General features: G+C 38.4%; 1 protein-coding gene across 3 annotated transcripts; it reads right to left on the bottom strand.

The window, feature by feature from the left end:
• Positions 1–247: 247 nt before the first annotated feature.
• LOC123757582 (uncharacterized) lies at positions 248–15,457 on the bottom strand. 3 transcript variants are annotated; one of them, XM_045741351.2, is made up of 5 exons: positions 15,030–15,157; positions 11,870–12,004; positions 6,848–6,955; positions 3,400–3,569; positions 248–1,952 (listed from the first exon to the last, which is right to left on the bottom strand). In XM_045741351.2, exons 2-5 carry the CDS (start codon positions 11,924–11,926, stop codon positions 1,166–1,168), a joined length of 1,122 nt encoding a protein of 373 aa, XP_045597307.2. In that variant the 5' UTR covers positions 11,927–12,004; positions 15,030–15,157; the 3' UTR covers positions 248–1,165. The 3 variants fall into 3 exon arrangements, with proteins under 3 accessions (XP_045597307.2, XP_045597308.2, XP_045597306.2); XM_045741352.2 differs by having other exon boundaries at positions 11,870–11,971; XM_045741350.2 differs by lacking the exon at positions 11,870–12,004 and having other exon boundaries at positions 15,030–15,457.
• Positions 15,458–19,129: the final 3,672 nt, after the last annotated feature.

The following is a 19,129-nucleotide window of genomic DNA, read 5'->3' as shown; positions in this document are numbered from 1 at the left end:
TGAGAGTTTGGTCCACTAGGCTGTTGCTTGGAGCGGCCCGCAGGCCTACATACCCACCACATCCCGGTTGGTCCGGCACTCCTTGGAGAGAAGTCCAAGTGTAATGCCTTTTTACAACACTAACATATTTGTTACTATATTTCTCACTTTTATGGAGTGGCAAGATATCAGCCCAGATGAGAAAAAGATTACTATACTAATAGTGAAAGTAACGTTGACAAATCTGCGGTTCCAATGAAACTTGTGGAAATTTAACCACATCTTTTAAGTGTGTCTCAATGTCAAATACAGCAAAAAGTATTGGACAGCCTTAAACTGAGTGGTCTGGATAAAGCTTGTTTATATACATGTACCATTATTAGCCAAGTTATTTATCCTGTTAAAAAATGTGCAAAGTTTGGAAAAAATCAATGTCGGTAAGACACTTAATGTTTATATTAATGAACACAAAAAGCAACTAGTTATCAAAAGAAGGCACCAAGCTGGGAAGGCTGTAGCATTGACTTTAATAAGTCACTGTATATTCAAAAGATGCTAAATATTAATCAAGATGCCAACACAAAAAGTAAATTGATTGTGATCTACCTGCTATATATTATAATTTTGATCAAGTGCATTTTTATACTTAATTATTTTTATGATTAACAGCTATTAATAGTAAATACTGGCACTAGGCTAGATTCATTATCTTCAGTTTAATCACAAACAATATTTTAATCTTGAATTATTAAAAAGTACAATGTTGAGTACTGTCATATATACAATTTAAAACTGATATACCCCATACTACTTTAATACATCATGGCAAACGCCTACATCGCACAACTTGTCGGTAACCAACACCATAATTCATGGTAGAGAAACTAGCAAACATTATTAATAAGCTATCATTTAATGAGGGTATTTGCCTGTATAATTTATCTATAAAAAGTAATTATAGCATGTAACAACAAACAACTAACAAAGTATTCACAGCACATTCATTCACACTTATTTTTATAAAAATATACAACTTATCATCACAGCTTCAATTGCAAATACAATAAATCTAAACTGTACAGGTCTTCCTTTCTATAACAGGTGAAACTGCTTGTACTAAAAAATACTAAATATGATAAAATATATCTGTAAGAGTTACATTGTTAATCACTATTACAAAATACATCTATAAAAAACACACATCTTTGAACCCACAAATTACTTGATCAATTTGGTACCAGAGTGGCCCATCAGTAGTACACACAGCAGCATCCATGCACCTGTCTGCAAGTGTACATTTTCCCAACTGGGTTGTCAAAGTTTTACTGGGAGTTGGATGGCCTTCCAAATTTAAAGAAGGGATTGTTGGAGTTTCTATAATAGATTCTATCCTCAAAAGTTTGTTTATAGGAGTGTCTAAGACAGGTTTCATAGGCGTTTCTAAAACAAGTTTCAAACAAGCAGTTCTTTGATTACCAAGGTTTTTATCAATAAGGTCATTTGCTTTCATACGGTTTAATGTTCTCAAATTTGCTATTTCTTTATGACGAGTTATCTTTAGTATATTTGCTTCACAGAGTACAGACGATTCATCCTCCATAGATGATCTATTATAGCTGCTGATATCATTAGCAGAATAACGTTTAGACACACCAGGTATACCGAAGGCTAAAGCTCTTTTAGTTCCATTTTTTTTTAAAGAAGTACTAGTATGCTCTGTAATCCCTGTTCCCACACATGGGGTGAGGTCCATTGGTATTACTGCAGGTGGATGACATACTTTAATCTGTACAACCTTGGCTCGCAAGTTTGGAGAGTACCCAAGATGAAGCACAAGATCACAGGAGCTCGAGTCTAGTGGTGACAATGTGGTTTGATTAGGCGAGTGACTCTTCTGAACCATCACCCATACTTTCTGGACACTAAGAGGACGATTTACAAGCTTCACAAGATCTTCATTTCCTACTAGAGCTCTGAAAAATATTTACTGACATTATAAAAAATAAAATTGTATTATTAACAATTGAAATGAATTAAAGTTAAGTCTTCTTTACAATATTAAATAATTATGCAATCTCATCTGGCCCTCACATTCCTTAATTAAAATACTGTACTTGACAATCAAACCCACAACCTAATCAGATTAAAACTATTTGTTGTACTGTACATTCATTTTTCTCAACTAATAGTGACAATAACTCGTTCCCCCCTCTTCAATTTTGTTAAATTTTAACCGTAATATATGTAGATCATTCCTTACAATACAAGCCTCTACATCACAAATAGAAATATTTCCAAAGTTCCCTCCCATTCTATAACTTTCGCTGCAATTGTGGGCCCTACTCATCTTCTTAATTTATTATATTTACCAACTGAACTGTATTTTAATGCACTTGTCATATTCAGAATAATACAACAAAGATGTTCTTTGCAATCCAACAGTATCTCAACACTTGTTATATGGTATTCCATATTATGGTATACCATTGTTGGGGGACAAAATCTGTGCAGCCACCCAACAGTTCTTGTCCAGATCCAATGAAGGTTAACCGAGTGATGTGCACATCATTCACCGTGCCACCCTATTGCTATATACAATGACCGACTCCACTAAGATCAGGATAAATGTGCAATTACCGGATACAAAAAAAAAAAAATAGTAGTTATAGTTGCTTGTTTATACAGATGCCTAATTCTTTTGAGAAGAAAAGCTACAATAATCTGGGTTTGAGCTTGAAATACAAGAGGCAACAAAAATTAAATATATTAGGATTGCAATTGTCCATTTTATTTTTACATAATTTTTTTATCATTTAGCACAAATGAAAGAACATAGGTTTGTCAAAAAAATTAATAATAAAAAAAAAAACTTTAGAAAACCAGCTATAGCTGACTTCTGGTCCTAATTAATCCCAATGTTAAATGACCCCAGGATCAAATGCAGTACCTGTATTGTACTTCATACATCATCAATACCAACATCAATCATGCTCTCATTTTCCTTCACTATTTTTCCACTACAGATTAAATGCATTGGTGCTTTTTACCATCCCTCAAGTGAGCACACGAGTATTTTGTTCCATATTTGTTTCCTAAATACCCTTGTCTGTGGCATCTTTTAGCATAACTAATGTAACAGTTATAAATATACTTCTTAATCAATTATTCATCAATATAGTTACATTAAAAGAAAAAAGTGGCCAATACCATACTTTCTCATACTTAGTTGAAGAAAGCACAATGTTGAAAATGATGTACACAAAGAGCAGAATTTATTTGTAGATAATGTTTTACATTACCTTTACCGAGTCTGGTCTGACAGACTAGATACAGATTTGATATACAGCACTTAAAGGCATAATGCCATCTACATACAAGATTAGTTAACAGTAAAAGCAAATTATGCTGGCACATTCTTACCTGAGCATCTCTACAATTGTATGTCTTCCATTTGAAATCTTAATTTCTTCAGCCGAGGCATAGTCAGGAGGAAAAACAATAGAGAATACCTCTCGGCTGGACATCACTGAACTGCCCAATATTAAATTGACTGCCAGTACATCACCGCCTTCAAACTCTGTGCGTAATACCTGCAAGAAAACTTATTTAGAGTAAACATGTTTTTTTACATAACCTTTGCAAAAAAGTAAGATTATAGTACAAAGTTAGGATGATATAAGAAGACACAGGAATGAGACAATAAGATGGAGATTAGGAAACTAAAAGTGGGGTAAAATATATAGTGTAGGTTTCCAAGAATAAAATAATGGAATATTTTGAGGGAAGTAATTACAGCAGACACTAGAAATTGAAGAGATGACAACGTTTCAGTCCATTCTGGACCATTATCAATCGACTTGATAATGGTCCAGGACAGACCAAAACATAGTTTCTTCAATTTCTAAGAGTGTGGTTTGATGAACATTTTTCAGCCACATTATTGTGACTCATCATCTGCATACAGTAGACACACAATGGTTTCAATATAAATATAAATGCAACAGTATGTTGAAGCACTAGCCAGCACAGCTAGATGGATGCTGCAAATATGAACTGCTTAATGAAGAATGCAATAATAGGCCAGCTAAAGAGAAATTTTCTGGATATAGACAAAACATATTGCACACTATATGACCAAGAAAAAAACAGCTTGCAATGTGAAAAAATATTTACAGTAGTTTAATACATAGTGACTGTATGGATCAGGTTAGAAGATGCACTTATTAGTCATCAATCTCAAACATATTTATTGGCTCCCTGAACACAAAGTTATATTGTCAATGTTTATCATCGGTATAACTTGATAAAATAAAACAGTGAAGGAAAATTTGTATACACAAGATAAGTAACAGTTACGTTTGAGTGAGATAAAAGTGCTCTTATCCAAGTTAATGTCAGGTGTTTGGAAGAGTATAAAATTTAAAAAATTACAGTACTGTGTAGAAATTATACAGTACAGTGTGAGAAAATGGATTTCCAGCTAGCTTACAGAAGTTTGATAGAAGAGTGCACGCCAACATTTTACTTGACACTAGGAGTGCACAAGAGTGTGCCGAGCTGAGTGCACTCACTCTAAGCTTTCTTAATATGGGAGCGGACTTGTTTTGTTGGGTGTCTATGAGGAGCAGGCACCCTTGGTTGTTCAGTTAGACTACGGAGGCTGCCGTAGCCTTTCTTTGAAAGGAATTACAGCCATTAGTATAGTTTTAACCTTAAGTTACTTGGAAACAGAGCCAGGAGCGAGGGGGGGGGGGGACTTTGGGCCAGGAAAGCCTAATGGTTCCTCCGTTTGTGTAAACATAGTTGGTAGGCTGTGACGTCACTGGAGTCACATGACTAAGGAACAAGAGCTATTGGGGGAGGCACCAGTGGGCCTCCAAGATGCTGTCGTGCGATTGACTAATTTTGAAGAACAAGGGAAAAAGTGTGTCGAGGGAAGCCGCCAGCCAGCTTCCAGCCAGCTTCCAGCCCTTGTACCGGCATTCTGAGGGCAGCTTTTGATCTGTTAAGATGCGAGAACCGTAACTCCGGCCAAGTTACAAAAACCCCTATCTGAACACGATTTCATTACCCCTTAAACCGAGCAAAATATACACATGCGATTTGACATAACTAAAGTTTTTTAAACTTGCACAAACACTTTCCAATTTTTTGTGCATAATCAACTAGGCAAATGCTCCAATTTTGTCTAAATGATCATAACGTAACTTGAAAAACAAGAAAATAAAAAAATAATTTAAAAATTGAATATTGAACACTTCAGATTTTCAAATTAGATTAAAAAATATAAACTATCACCAATTGTTCATGTTGGTTGTTATGCTCTCAGAACAACATATGATTTTCATTTTCATCCACTTAGAATATAGGTTTTCAGCATAGTTTACTGTAAAAAAATTGTTAATATGGCATTTGAAATATACAGCAAATTTAGACAAAAATAAATTATAACTCCAAACATATAGGGTTTATGAAAATTCCTTTCTGAAGGGATTGTAGAATAGATAGCAGAGCACACAATGTCAAAATGGTGAGAATCGGTCAGAAACTGGAATTTTAGAAGCCACTCAAAGTTGAAACTCTAGTTTCAGAGATAATTGAAGTCGAGGTTCTCGACAATGAATAGAGGTAGTTCTAATTCGTTAAGTTAATTGTATGTTTTAATAAATATTGTTTGGAATTCGTACTTGAATATGTCAAAGTTGTAGGTCAATATGTGTTGAAATGAAGTCAAGAAAAAATATCCCCTGCCCCCCAAAATATAAAACAAAATACTGTATAAAAAAAATATATATACACAGTATACAGTGTATATATATATATATATTTATATAAATATAAATAAACTATAAATATATTTTTATATGTGAAAAGAACATTAAACAGGAGTATGTAAAATTGTCTTTGAAAATTTAAGAAGTGTCTTGCAAAATGCTTCTAGGCATCAGATTTTGTCAACCCTTTCATAATTACTGTACCGTTATTGTATTTCTTCATTACTACCAAAATAACTGGGCAAAGGATCCAGGTATCCATGACCCATAGTCTTTAGCAATGAATATTAATTCAGTGAAAGACCCCAAATATCTTTAGCTCTAGAATACATCCACACATTGGAGCAAAGCTATGACCCAGTGACGGGAGGCACCTGTATGATCGTTAGGAGATTGTGTCATGCGATACTCAATATACAGTATAGTGACCACCATTTAAAGCGGTGCTGTTGCATGCAGCTGCAGTCACTGCAGCAATTAATAGTACCCTGACAATCTGCTTGCAAGTATTATCACTATGCTTTGCAAATGGAACCTGCTGGAAAAGTATGAACGTTATGCTTGTTTTCCATCTTACAGTGGTGTAGACCGAACATGTACAGTACACACATTTCCATTTTTTTTTATTTATGATGGAAAATAAAATGGCATACTGAAAAATGTATGAGGAATGTTGAAATATTCATAAACATTCACATATTCAACAGTGTCCTGCATATTCTATTAATAAAATGCATTTTGTACTGCAATGCTACATATAATATACAGTACCATATTATAACCTCCAACAATGTTATAACCCAACAAATAATGAGAGAGAAAGAAAAAAAAACATTTCAGGTGTCGCTGAGTGGGACCTGTATGCCAGAAACGTTTATGGTTGGGAAAGCGTTTTGACACCGGAACATTAAAGTGTTAAAAGGACTTCATCTCCTCCTCCACTGTTTGTGTGACTTTCTATGCTTCTTTTCTGTAGTTGAAAACATTATACATAAGGTTAAAAGATATGAATTCCTAATATTGACAAATTAATTTAGCTGATCACTTAAAGTTTTATTAAACAATTATAAATGTAAGAGACTGACATACTGTACCTGCATTACTCTCTTGAAATTTGCAACGAAGTTATTGACCTTTACTAACCACCGCTCTCTCTTCCTTTCAAGTGTTTGTCTTGCAACTTCCTTTTTCCTACTGTAAACCTGAAAGATTAAAAAATTATAATAAACAAAAAAATTTAAGCAATACAAATCTTTTGTGGAAGATAATGACAAGAACTTTAGCCATTATGCATTTCTACATACAATATACAGTACCGTATTATACCCCTCCTCCAATGTTATAAATTACCAATATTATTATTATACAGGAAAAAAATAAATAAACCAAAAGCAAACCGTAGCGGTTCCACCAGCGCCGCACGAGACACGGTGACAGAATGCGTCAAGCTGACAGTCCCAAACCAACCCCCCCCCCCTTCCTGAGAGAAGGACAAGACCATGTCAACAAAAACCACAGAATACCTAAAAGAAAAAGACAAAAAGAAAAGGAAGACCGCCAGCAAAACTATACGGGCACCGAGACGAAGCAGGTAGGACACCATCAACGAAGCCACCTGATCACCAAAGATGGTGAGAGACTCTAGTCAAAATTACCAGACTGGAAGACTCGAGGAGAAGACTGAACCAGCCTCGATTTGGACTGGACCGATCATTAGAAGAGGTGGAGCTGAGGGAAAACCCCTGGGTTCGGAAACCGAGCAAGCAGTGACCGAAACCAAGGATGGCAAGGAACCAGAAGGAATGTCCGCCAGGGAACCAGGAACCCGGCGAGCAGGAAAGAACCAACCCGGGCGAGCAGATGCGCCCCATCCAGAGGAACACCCCCCTCCCCCTAGGACCCCGAAAGGACCAACAAGGCTAATAACGAATGACAACGAGAAGCCGCCGCTTGCCGAAAGAGCGGAACTGTAGACTTTGCAAACAGCAAAGACGAAATGGTGACAAAAACCAAAGAGCCAGGGGCCCAGGAAGAGGCCAACGAGGAAGCGAGCACCACGCGCCAACATGCGAGACGCGAAGCGAAAAACAGCGACACCGCAACCCGAAGGAGCAGTGCAACCAGCTCCAGTTCTACAACGGAACAGTCCAATCGCATGGAACTGACCATGTACACAGTCCAACCTAGCACCAACACTAGTATAGTCAATAAGCACATACTAAGACACAACAATGCGTAGTATAGAGGTAGGAAATGCAACGAAAACGGAATGTACATGATCAAGTAAATATGCAGACACACCCCAATGTATATATTAGAGTACAGCCAGGCACTGACGACGGGCAAGGAAGGAGTGACCAGAAGCAACGACCGAGTCAAGGAATGAGTGTCCATCTGATGTTCCATGGAACCCTTCCCCACAATCAGGCCTTAGCCTTGGGCTGAGGGGCATTGATATAAGCACATAGGAAGGCCACGTACAGATGCACGCAAAGTGGCCAATCAACACGATACAAAAAATGCCCAACACTCGTCCAAAAACCGAGAACCAGCGCCTGGCTGACAGTGTCACCAGACCATTACTCTCACCTGTAAAGCGTAGACACTATGGTGTCACAACACAGCTGAGCCATGTAACATTCCAGCAGCAACGTTAGTGGATCATGTTCAGAGACGCGTGAACCAAAGAAGATGAGCCAAAGAAGTGCAGAGTAAAGGTGGATGTGGTGCCACTCTGAGCCACCCCACACCAGTAAAAGCAGAGAAAAAACTAAGTGTTCTCCCCATATATAAAATCCAGAACTTACCCAGTATCCAGGGGGGCTATGACTAGAAAGATTTATTTATTTATTTATATATATATATACAAGAAGGTACATTGGGATTGTGAGGATACATAGCATAGTAATTACATTCTTGTAAAGCCACTAGTACGCGCAGCATTTCGGGCAGGTGAATGAGATGATGATGAGCAAGAGCAGCGTAGAACCCGTGAGAAAGGACGCACATAAACTCAAACAAACACCATTGGCACATGCGCCTGAGAACCGAGCTGCAACACTCAACCCTCGGGGAGGGTGCCTACAAGGTGTATTAAATGAATGTTAGGAATGTCGAGACAGAGTACGGAGATAAGATATAATGATAAAATAATGCGATATAACATCGAAAAACGATAAGTAGTATGGAAGAAGACCAACGAGTCCTAGAAAGGACTGGATGTAAACCTCACCGGCAGACGACAAGACGTTCCAACAATATTGGAAGAAACAAAGATCTTGCCAAACCTTCGAGACCCTTGAGAAGCAAGCACAAAAGCACAGAGGCTCACGTGGGCCTAGTGGTATCCGCGACCAATGGTCATGCAGGATCCCGAGATGATGAGAACATGATTACGACATGATGTAGAAGAATACATCTCCTAGAAATGAAAGGTGAGAAAGTGGTAAAATCACCCACAGGAAGGACGGAACCAATGGACCCAAAGGGACCCAGAACCGAACCTGGGGAGGGGCCAACACCCAAACTAACTTGTACTCAGAGGGGGAAAAGGAAAACCTCACTCCTTGTAACCAAAAGCCCCGCCCAGGTGGGATCAAACGGAGCCCAAGGACCCCAAGCCTGCCCCTCCCCAACCCTGGGAACCTCCACGTCAGGCCCCGGGGCAAGTTGTCCTCCCAAGCCCCTGCCACACAAGAAAACAAAATCCCTATAAACAAAACGGGGCAGCCTCGAGGCATCCGAGGAAGCAACCAACCTAGCGCACTGCAATCGAGCAGCACGTGAGCCGCCTACACCTGAAATGTCATCATCAGATTGGGTGAACCGAGTCACAAACAAGCAACAAAGCTTGCAGGACTCTGGGTCGAATGTGTCACCGACCCAACAGGCAGCATGACGGAGGCAAAAACAATGAGCGTTGCCCCGAGACAAATAAAATAAATAAATAAATGTTTATTTAGGTAAGGTACATACATACAAGAGATTTTACAAAGATTGATGGATTTATAGATAGAGCTAGTACATACAATGCCTAAAGCCACTATTACGCAAGGCGTTTCGGGCAGTTTTAGAGATTTAGGTGTAGGGGACAGAGCAACCCTCAAATTCAAAAAAGCGAGAGGATACTTAGGGACCACATCCATTGGACCCGAGCGCCCCCGCTGGGTTTTCCAGGGCCTCCTAGACTGGGTCTGCTAAGGATTATCCCAGGCAGTGTACTGCTAACTGGTGCCCAAGCTACCAATCAACACTGCTAATGCTGAACTCCTGGGACATGTCCACTCACGAGAGCGAAGCAGGGGGGTATCACAAAAAACAACAATCCTAGTATAAAGGGGGAGGTACATTCTGTGGCGCGGGTTCGATTCCCGCACGAGGCAGAAACAAATGGGCAAAGTTTCTTTCACCCTGAATGCCCCTGTTACCTAGCAGTAAATAGGTACCTGGGAGTTAGTCAGCTGTCACGGGCTGCTTCCTGGGGGTGGAGGCCTGGTCGAGGACCGGGCCGCGAGGACACTAAAAAGCCCCGAAATCATCTCAAGATAACTCAAGATTAAGATAACACCAAGGCAGACCCCCCCCCCCCACCAGGCAAAAATAAAAAGAAAAGAAAAACCTCAGAAGAGGACATCGTACCCAAAGGGAACAGAGCCGGCCGCTGTTATAGGTGAAACCAGCTACGCAGTACCCCATGCCCCTACTAGTGCAAAAACTATCACTTACCCCAAGGAAAACTAGGGAGGAACCCCCCAAAACACTAGGGGCAGTCAATCGTCAAGCAGCAAAAGACCTAGAGGTAGACCCAAGGTGACTTGTGGAAGGGAACCCCAAGCCCCTAGGGTGGTACTTACAGGACACTCAGGGAAGGTGACCCTAAGCACACGCAGCCCGAGTACCTGTGAATATTACTCCCAACTCGCACACCACCATAAGAGCAATGCTGAAACAGAGAACAGCACAACAAGAGTCCGGAGCTGGAGCCACAACGACCAAGCTGTATCCCATCAGCCAAAGAACTAAAGGGTGGATCGCCGACACGAAGATCTGGGGCTACCTCTTCCCCCTCCTGGGAAGGGGGGGGGGGGAGCTGTGCAGACATGCAGCACGGCTCGTGTGACGTCATGCTTGTTTGCTCGTGTTCCCTTGGGGAGCTCTGTCCACTTGTTTATCTATTTTTATCGCTTTTAACCAGAATTGGGGTTTGTTTTGGGGCGCTTACCTTTCTGAGTGCTTGTCCCAGTCGATGGCAGATATAGAATGCTCCAAAATCACATGTGCATTTCTATAGGCCATTGCTCCTCATGCCTCTCTAAAGGGGGGCCCAGGTTCTGGCTCGTGATCCCCGGTAGGTCTAGAACACCCACATCGACTTATGCCAAAGTTAAGGATATCCATATCAGCCTGGATAGCTCCAGGGAGCCGTAGGGGCTCCCCCCAGAAAATTTAGTTTATTACAGAATAAAAACTATAGTACATGTACTGTACAGTAACAGTACATAAAACCTTCATGACAGGTTAAGAAAAAATAATCACTACTCTAAGAACCCGCAGGGAGCACCGACTAAATGACCACCTCAATATTCTCACTGAGGGGTTTACAATTACAGTACAGCAGGTCACCTGAATAAGTACTGTACAGTATTGGAACAATTAGTTGCAACATAGGAAATATTCACACAATAATATACCAATAATCTTGTTCTACTTGCACTGACCATAGACGCTATGAAAACAAATGCTATAAATTAATGAAACATACCGTGTAGAATACGGTATGAATAACATTCAATCCTTCCTCAATACAATTCAATACAACCTAACATTCAATCCAACTCACAGGACTTGTTTATTCCAGATCCCAAACTAAAATTATATACCAGGCCAAGAAATTCCAGTAAAGTATTCTGAAAAGTATTTGAGGCATATTATATCCCCAAGGGGCCTACTTGTCAATTTTTATCATGCTATTAGAGATCTGAAGGTCAAAATAAATATTTTCATGGGTGAATTTAGTCACCTTGTCAAATGTTATTTAGGTCAATGTCTAAGCTTGTACTAATGTGAACTATATGACCACAAAATGCTATGGAAAAAATATCGGCAATTAAGCTGACCTTAGTAAGCTTAATTGTGAATGGAGGAAATGTCAACGCTGTATCTTGGTAGTCCATCTTCACACTCTTTGCACTCTCCTACCTGGCCACGTCACACCTCAACTGTAATAATTGTGAGGTCACAATTGGTCCCACCTACAATTGAAATAATTAACCAACAAATGATATGATTTTGCCAGAATGGAATTACCCATCCAGCAAACTCAATCAACTTATTTTTTCCAGGCCTTCACTTATCATTGGCCACTCCAACTTTTCCAGAAATATAAAAATATGTTTATCAGCACACTCAGTATACCAATGTATCCCGCCTAGTGATGACTGCACTTGAATTCTTTGAAGAATTTTATTGTTTTTCTGTTTTTTTGGTATCTGAACATGAAAGTTTATATTACATATCACACCATAGGTCACAAGAAAGTCAGTGGTAAAGTTCAACCTAATAAAATAGTTGTGAGTAGAGGATGTCCCTTCCTCATTAAGAAAATGTGTGCAGTATCAGAAGAACTGAAGTTTTGCTGAAAAGATTCGCCCAGATAAAGCTGTAGCAGGCCGTTGTGTTAACCTTTTTAATGACAATGTAATGTCTCACTACAGACAAGTGCTAAAACATAGGGAAAAACAAGTGTCTATAGACTGATTCTTAGTAACACAAACAAGCAGTGAGCCACAACCAGGTCCTAGTGGCATGCTTGCAAAACGTGGGAGTGTGTGTACCCGAGAAACGTCATCAGTGCCTGATGTTATAATGAAGGGGACTCCTCTTCCAAACACTAACACCTCTGCTCCACCCCCCCTTCCTCACCATCTTCCATAAGCCAACAAGAGTTCGCAATGAAGGTAAGGTACCTATGAGCAGTATCTTGTATAAAAAATATTTTTAAGTTAATATTTTTGGGTGTATAGAACATATTAATTCAATTTACATTATTGCTTATGGGAAAATTTGTTTTGGTTATCAAATTTTCGGTGTACAAAGCATCTCTTGGAACAGATTAAATTTGTAAATGGAGGGGGCTACTGTACTGGAAACAGTTTTGACGATTAGAAAATATACCTTATAAAAATACGTTTGTATTATTTAACCAGGAGGCCCAATGTGAGACTGGGTTGCGGGAGACTTTCATCCTTGGAACCAACACAAGGTAATCGTAAGGTAAGGTACTTCCCTGATTACTGCTAAATGAACAGAGAAATCAAGTGGAAGTAAACTGAGCCCAAATATTTCTGCCCTGTATAAGAATCGAACACAGAACCTTTAGGTTGTGATCTGACTGCACTACAGAATTCATTGTACATGAACTTTTAATAGCTCGGTTAGTTAAATTTAATTTAATTATTTAGATCTATGAAAACTAAGCAAGGAAAATTGTCCTGATGCATAGTGACTCCTGGAAATGGTACAATATGACTTGCTAAGCAAGAAAAGTCAGCCAATTTAAACTAGTAATGGTAAGGCAAAACTTTAAATTAACATATAGCCTTTATATCCACTGCTCTGCGCATAGTGCCTTTAGGCGCTCTGAGAGTTGTGCTTTTTGTTTTTTAATTAGGCTATATTTTAATGATTTTTAATGTTTTCATTACTCTGTGTGTTTTGAAACGGAAATAGTTGACTTTGGAAACACTTTGACATTAACTTTACCTGAACATTTATAAAAATAACAAAAATATGTCCTTAACAATTGCACCAAGACGTTTTTGCCGAAAATAGGTGAGCAGGGCAAGGGATATAATTAAACAAATCCCAATACAGTATATGTTGTAAACTGGAACTTGGTCAGAATTGTTAAAAGATGACTTGTCCTGGTCAAATGGTAAACTGGCATTTCAACAATGCTTGTTTTCCAATTGTAAAACCAATACAGTATATAGGATTTATCAGTATAAAGGTTAGGTTAGGCTGTGTTGAGTTGGATTAGATTAGGTCGAGTTATATAAATGTTTCATCCACTGCTATGCCCAAAATGCTGTGCATATAGGCTTTAGGCATAGAATATACTTGCTCTTATCAAGAAATCCAACATTCTGCTTGTAACTCATTTTGTATGTATGTACTTTTCCCTAAAAAAAATTATCATTTAAATATAACTTCATTTTCTGGGAGAGGAGAGAAAACCACGACCCATGATAATGGTTTGCAGATGTTCAGTATCCATTGATGTCATTAGCGTCATCAAGTTTTATACCTCTCGACAACATACTGTGGTATACTGTATATACTCTGTAGTACAGTTGGGTTCATTCTCGACTCACAATCAGGAATCCTGGGTTCATATTCCGGGCAGGACAAAAATGGTTGGGGCACGTTTCACATTACCTAATGCACCTGTTCACCTAGTAAGTGGAGTAAATAGGTACCCAGGTGTTAGTTAGGATGTGGCCCCTTGTTGAGGGGGTTGCATCCTGGGGAGGGTCGGTAATTTGACCCTTGGGGGGGGGGGGGTGATATAAGCCTAATCTAATAACTTAATATAGTATAGTGTATATATTTTATTACAGTGTACATATGCACTGGATGCCTATAACCCCAACACAATGAATTATTTAATTATATGCATAACGTGAATATATTATTGATTATATACCTGTATATTATATATATATATATATATATATATATATATATATATATATATATATATATATATATATATATATATAATGTCGTACCTAGTAGCCAGAACGCACTTCTCGGCCTACTATGCAGGTCCCGATTTGCCTAATAGGCCGTGATTTTCTTTATTTGCAAAAAAAATTTCCAATTGGTTTATTTGAAATATTATTATTATATTATTTTATAAACATAAATTACTGACTTAGTTATGTTAGTTTCGGTTAGGTTAAGGTAGGTTAAGTTAGGTAGGGTAGGTTGGGTTCGGTTTTATATCTACGTTAATTTTAATGCAAATTAGAACAAATTAACTCATACATAATGAAATGGATAACTTTATCATTTCATAAGAAAAAATGACAAAAATATATAAATTCAGGAAAACTTGGCCTATTATACAAGGCCCGATTTGCCTAATATATATATATATATATATAGATATATATAGATAAATAGATATAGATATAGATAGATATATAGATATAGATATAGATAGATATAGATATATAGACAGGATGCCTGTCAGACAAAATTAAATTAACAAACCTGGTTAATCCAGCCGCCTTGATTTCCAGGATCATAATTTTTATTAGTGAGCTGTGTGTGGGGGTCCTGGTGGGGGTCCTGGTGGGGGTCCCGGTTGGGGTCCCGGTTGGGGTCCTGGTGGGGGTCCCAGTGGGGGTCCCGGTTGGGGTCCCGGTGAGAAGCACTGGCAGCTTCCCGAGCTAACACATCAAAATGAACAGGAATTTGGCGTCGCTGGTAAAGTATATACTTCAACATGTCTTCCACAATTTTCATGCATAAAGAAACTGTAAGACTTGTTCGTAGGTTCACAGTAATATCGATGTTTTCCTTGATGGGTTTCCTGATATGAGGGTAGTGTTCCATGGCTCGACGAGCGATGTTACAACAAGAGGTGCAAGGTGCTACTGAGGCTCCAAGACAGTGTTACCAGATTGGGCTACAAGTTGCGAATTGGGCTACTCTCACCTTTTTCAAATCAAAATGTTTATTTAGGTAAGGTGCATACATAAAAGAGATTTTACAAAGAGTGCTGGATTTATAGTTAGGGCTAGTACATACAATGCCTAAAGCCACTATTACGCAAAGCGTTTCGGACATTTTGTTTGTTATTTCGCTACTTGCGACTTTTTAGGCTAATTTAAAGGCAAGTTGGGGTATTAATGTTAAGAAACTCAATGCTACGAAGATGGTAAGAACAAAAAACGTTCCTAAGTACTTGCGTAACTTTAGTTTTAGTTTAGTTCATTTATTATGCACCCCATACCCATCCGGTGGGCGGTAGAGGCACATAGTGGAAAGGGTTACAGAGGCACATAATGGGCTCAGGGACTGAACCCCACAATTGCTTCGTGAATCTGGCCCCTGGCTGACTGACCTCGCTGAGTTTGCATTGAAAATATAAAGTTTACCAATCAGTAATGCCCTGGTTGAACAGGTATTTTCGAGAGTAACGTAAAACCTAAACTGGGAAATCGAATGGGACTATAGACATTTAGACGTCAATCTTAAAAACCGATTAATAAATAAAAACTAAAAATATTTTTTTTATTAACAAACTTAGGTATACACAGCAATGTGCTGCTACCCTATTATATATGAAAGATTACAGTGTAGATAAAAAAAAAATAGCTATAAGTTCAACACTATGCCTAAAGCTATTAATTGATACGCACAGCGTTAATTTCGGGCAAGATGTGGGAAAAACAGACTAATACTTAAAACTAATTGAGATCAATGCATAAATTGAATTGAAAAAGGGAAAAAAGAATGATAATAATTACATGATGGACGGAACAGCAGAAATTGAAAAAGAACAACAGAAGTAATTTTATCTAAATCAACAGACTACAATTTTCTTCAAGTTGATATCTTATCAACTTGGCTCTCCATGGCGGATATCAGCAGTTATACAAGATGGTCAATAATCAATATTGTTTAAAAATAGCAAGATATAGGTTGATATTTAGGGGGTAAGGTAGATTACACGGAGTTTATTAAGTAGTACTTGGTTTTTCTCTTAAACTGGTTGAGAGAAGGACAGTCTTTGATGTGATTAAGAAGGTCATGCCATATTCTGGGTCCCTTGATTTGCAGAGAATTTGTCCTTTGGTTAAGTCACACTCTTCGAATATCAAATAGGTATTTGTTCAGAGGCACATAATTGGCTCAGAGCTCAAAATACCTCATAACATTTGGTCTGAAGTCACTGATAACAGGACAACAACACTATATCTGTGGTTGCCCTGTTATCAGTGACTTCATACAAAATGGTATGAGGTACTTTGAGCTCTGTAATTACTTCATACACTCAGGAATATTGGAAGATATTCTTGTGATGTACCCAGATTTTGCTAGTGGATGCTAATAGAACAGCCTTACATTTCTTGTTCTCTCCCGATTCCATGTATGACTGGCCGTCCTGTGAGGTGTGGATGTTGGATGAGCTTGTAGCTAGTTTTTTAATCTACACTGTGTAGTCCTTCATACAGAATAGGGTAGCAGCACATTGCTGTGTGTACCTAAGCTTGTTTTAAAAAAGAAAAGACATTGTTTGAGAGGAGTCTCGTAGAAACTGGTACGAGTAATTGTAATGTAAGATTTTCTTGATTCAGTGCTTATAGCTCTTGTGAAAACCGTGAAGTTGTTGTTTAGTCAAAGTTTATTTGTTGTTTTGTATTGAGGCAGGTATTTTCTTCCCTGATTCCATGTATAACTAACCATCTTGTGAGATGGGAATATTAGATGAACTTATTGCTAGTTTTTTATCTACACGTGTAATCTTTCATATAAAATAGGGTAGCAGCACATTGCCGTGTGTATCTAAGCTTGATAATAATAAAAAAAAAGGCACTGAACCCCACAATTCATCTAGCAAAGCAAGTTACAATGTTGATAAGTGACTTCAGACCAAATGGTATGAGGTACTTTGAGCTCTGTAATTACTTCTTACACTCAGGAATATTGGAAGATATTCTTGTGCTGTATCCTGATTTTGTTAGTGGAGGAGAGCTAATGTCAAAATTTATGTTTGTCCTGCACACCGCCCCCCATCCAGTGGGCAGCGGTGGATAGGTTACAATCACTCAGTTACTACCTACAGTTAGCAAGCTCTCCACATATGTCAGTTGCTTAATTTAGAACCTGTACTTGAGGTGGATCTCGAACCCATTGTTGATGTGACGACTTATATTGAATTTTGTAACTAGCTCATCAAGATTGTAACTTGCTTAGCTAAATGAATTGTGGGGTTCAGTCCCTGAGCCCATTATGTGCCTCTGTAACTCTTTCCACTACCGCCCACAAGATGGGGTATGGGGTGCATAATAAATGAACTAAACTAAACTGTTAGTGGAGGCTAATGGATCAGACTTTATTTTTTGAAAAACTAATCTACAAGCAGCTTTACTCTTATCTAGCCAAACACAATATACTTAGCTCTTGCCAATATGGCTTCAGACCCAAAAAAGCACTAACGATGCACTTATTAGTATGATTCACTTGATAGATGCAGCTCATGGTAAAAATGTATTCCCTGTTGGTTTATTTGTTAACCTACGTAAATCTTTTGACACTGTCAACCACCAAAAACCTTTTCCTTAAATTACATCATTACGGCATCAGAACTCACTCTCCCTCCAATACCTTCAGTCTTACCTTACTGACAGGCTCCAGTATGTTTCTGTGAATAATTCTATTTTTCCCACCCTACCCATCAACATTGGTGGTCCACAGGACAGCATACTTGGCCCTCTCCTCTTTCTTATCTACATTAATGGCCTTCCAAATGCCTCTCAACACCTCAAACCAATCTTATTTGCTGATGACACAACCTTCATTTTTCCCAGTCCTGACCCTCTTGCCCTAAATGCCACATTGAATGCTGAACTTAATAAGGTCTATCTTTGGCTAACTGCTAATAAACTCACATTTAATTTTGACAAAACTTTCTATATTTTATTTGGTAATAAATCCTCAAATAAAATTAATCTAAGAATAAACAATATCCAGATCAGTAGCAAAGTAGATGGCAAATTCCTTGGTGTTCTCATCGATAACAAGCTGAATTTCCAGGGACACATTCTAAATATAGCAAAAAAGTTTCTAAAACTGTCGGCATTCTTTCTAAGATCAGATATTATGTACCTCGCCCTGCCCTGGTGACGCTCTATTACTCTCTCATATATCCTTATCTCAATTATGGTATTTGTGCTTGGGGTTCTATTACTCAAAATCATTTACGTCCTCTAAGTATTCAACATAAAGCTGCTACTAGAACAATATCTAACTCTAAAATATCTAACCCAACACAAAGCCGCTATTAGAACAATATCCAACTCTGGCCCCAGACATCACTCGGTACCCCTACTCAAATCTCTTAATATGTTAGATATTAAGTCACTGCACATTCTCTCATGTGTATTATACATATATAAAACGCTAAACTATAATGCCAATCCTGATCTTAAAAGCTTCATAGAAGGTTGTAACAGAACCCATGAGCACCACACCAGAAATAAATACAGTTTTGATATTCCTAGAGTACGTCTTAATCAAACTAGAAATGCTCTGCAAATCAAGGGGCCCAGAATGTGGAATGACCTTCCCAACCATGTTAAAGA

This window comes from Procambarus clarkii, chromosome 19, assembly GCF_040958095.1.
Source record: "Procambarus clarkii isolate CNS0578487 chromosome 19, FALCON_Pclarkii_2.0, whole genome shotgun sequence".
Taxonomy (NCBI): domain Eukaryota; kingdom Metazoa; phylum Arthropoda; class Malacostraca; order Decapoda; family Cambaridae; genus Procambarus; species Procambarus clarkii.
The sequence above is the reverse complement of the archived record's forward strand: the minus strand, read 5'-3'. Positions and strand labels throughout refer to the sequence as shown.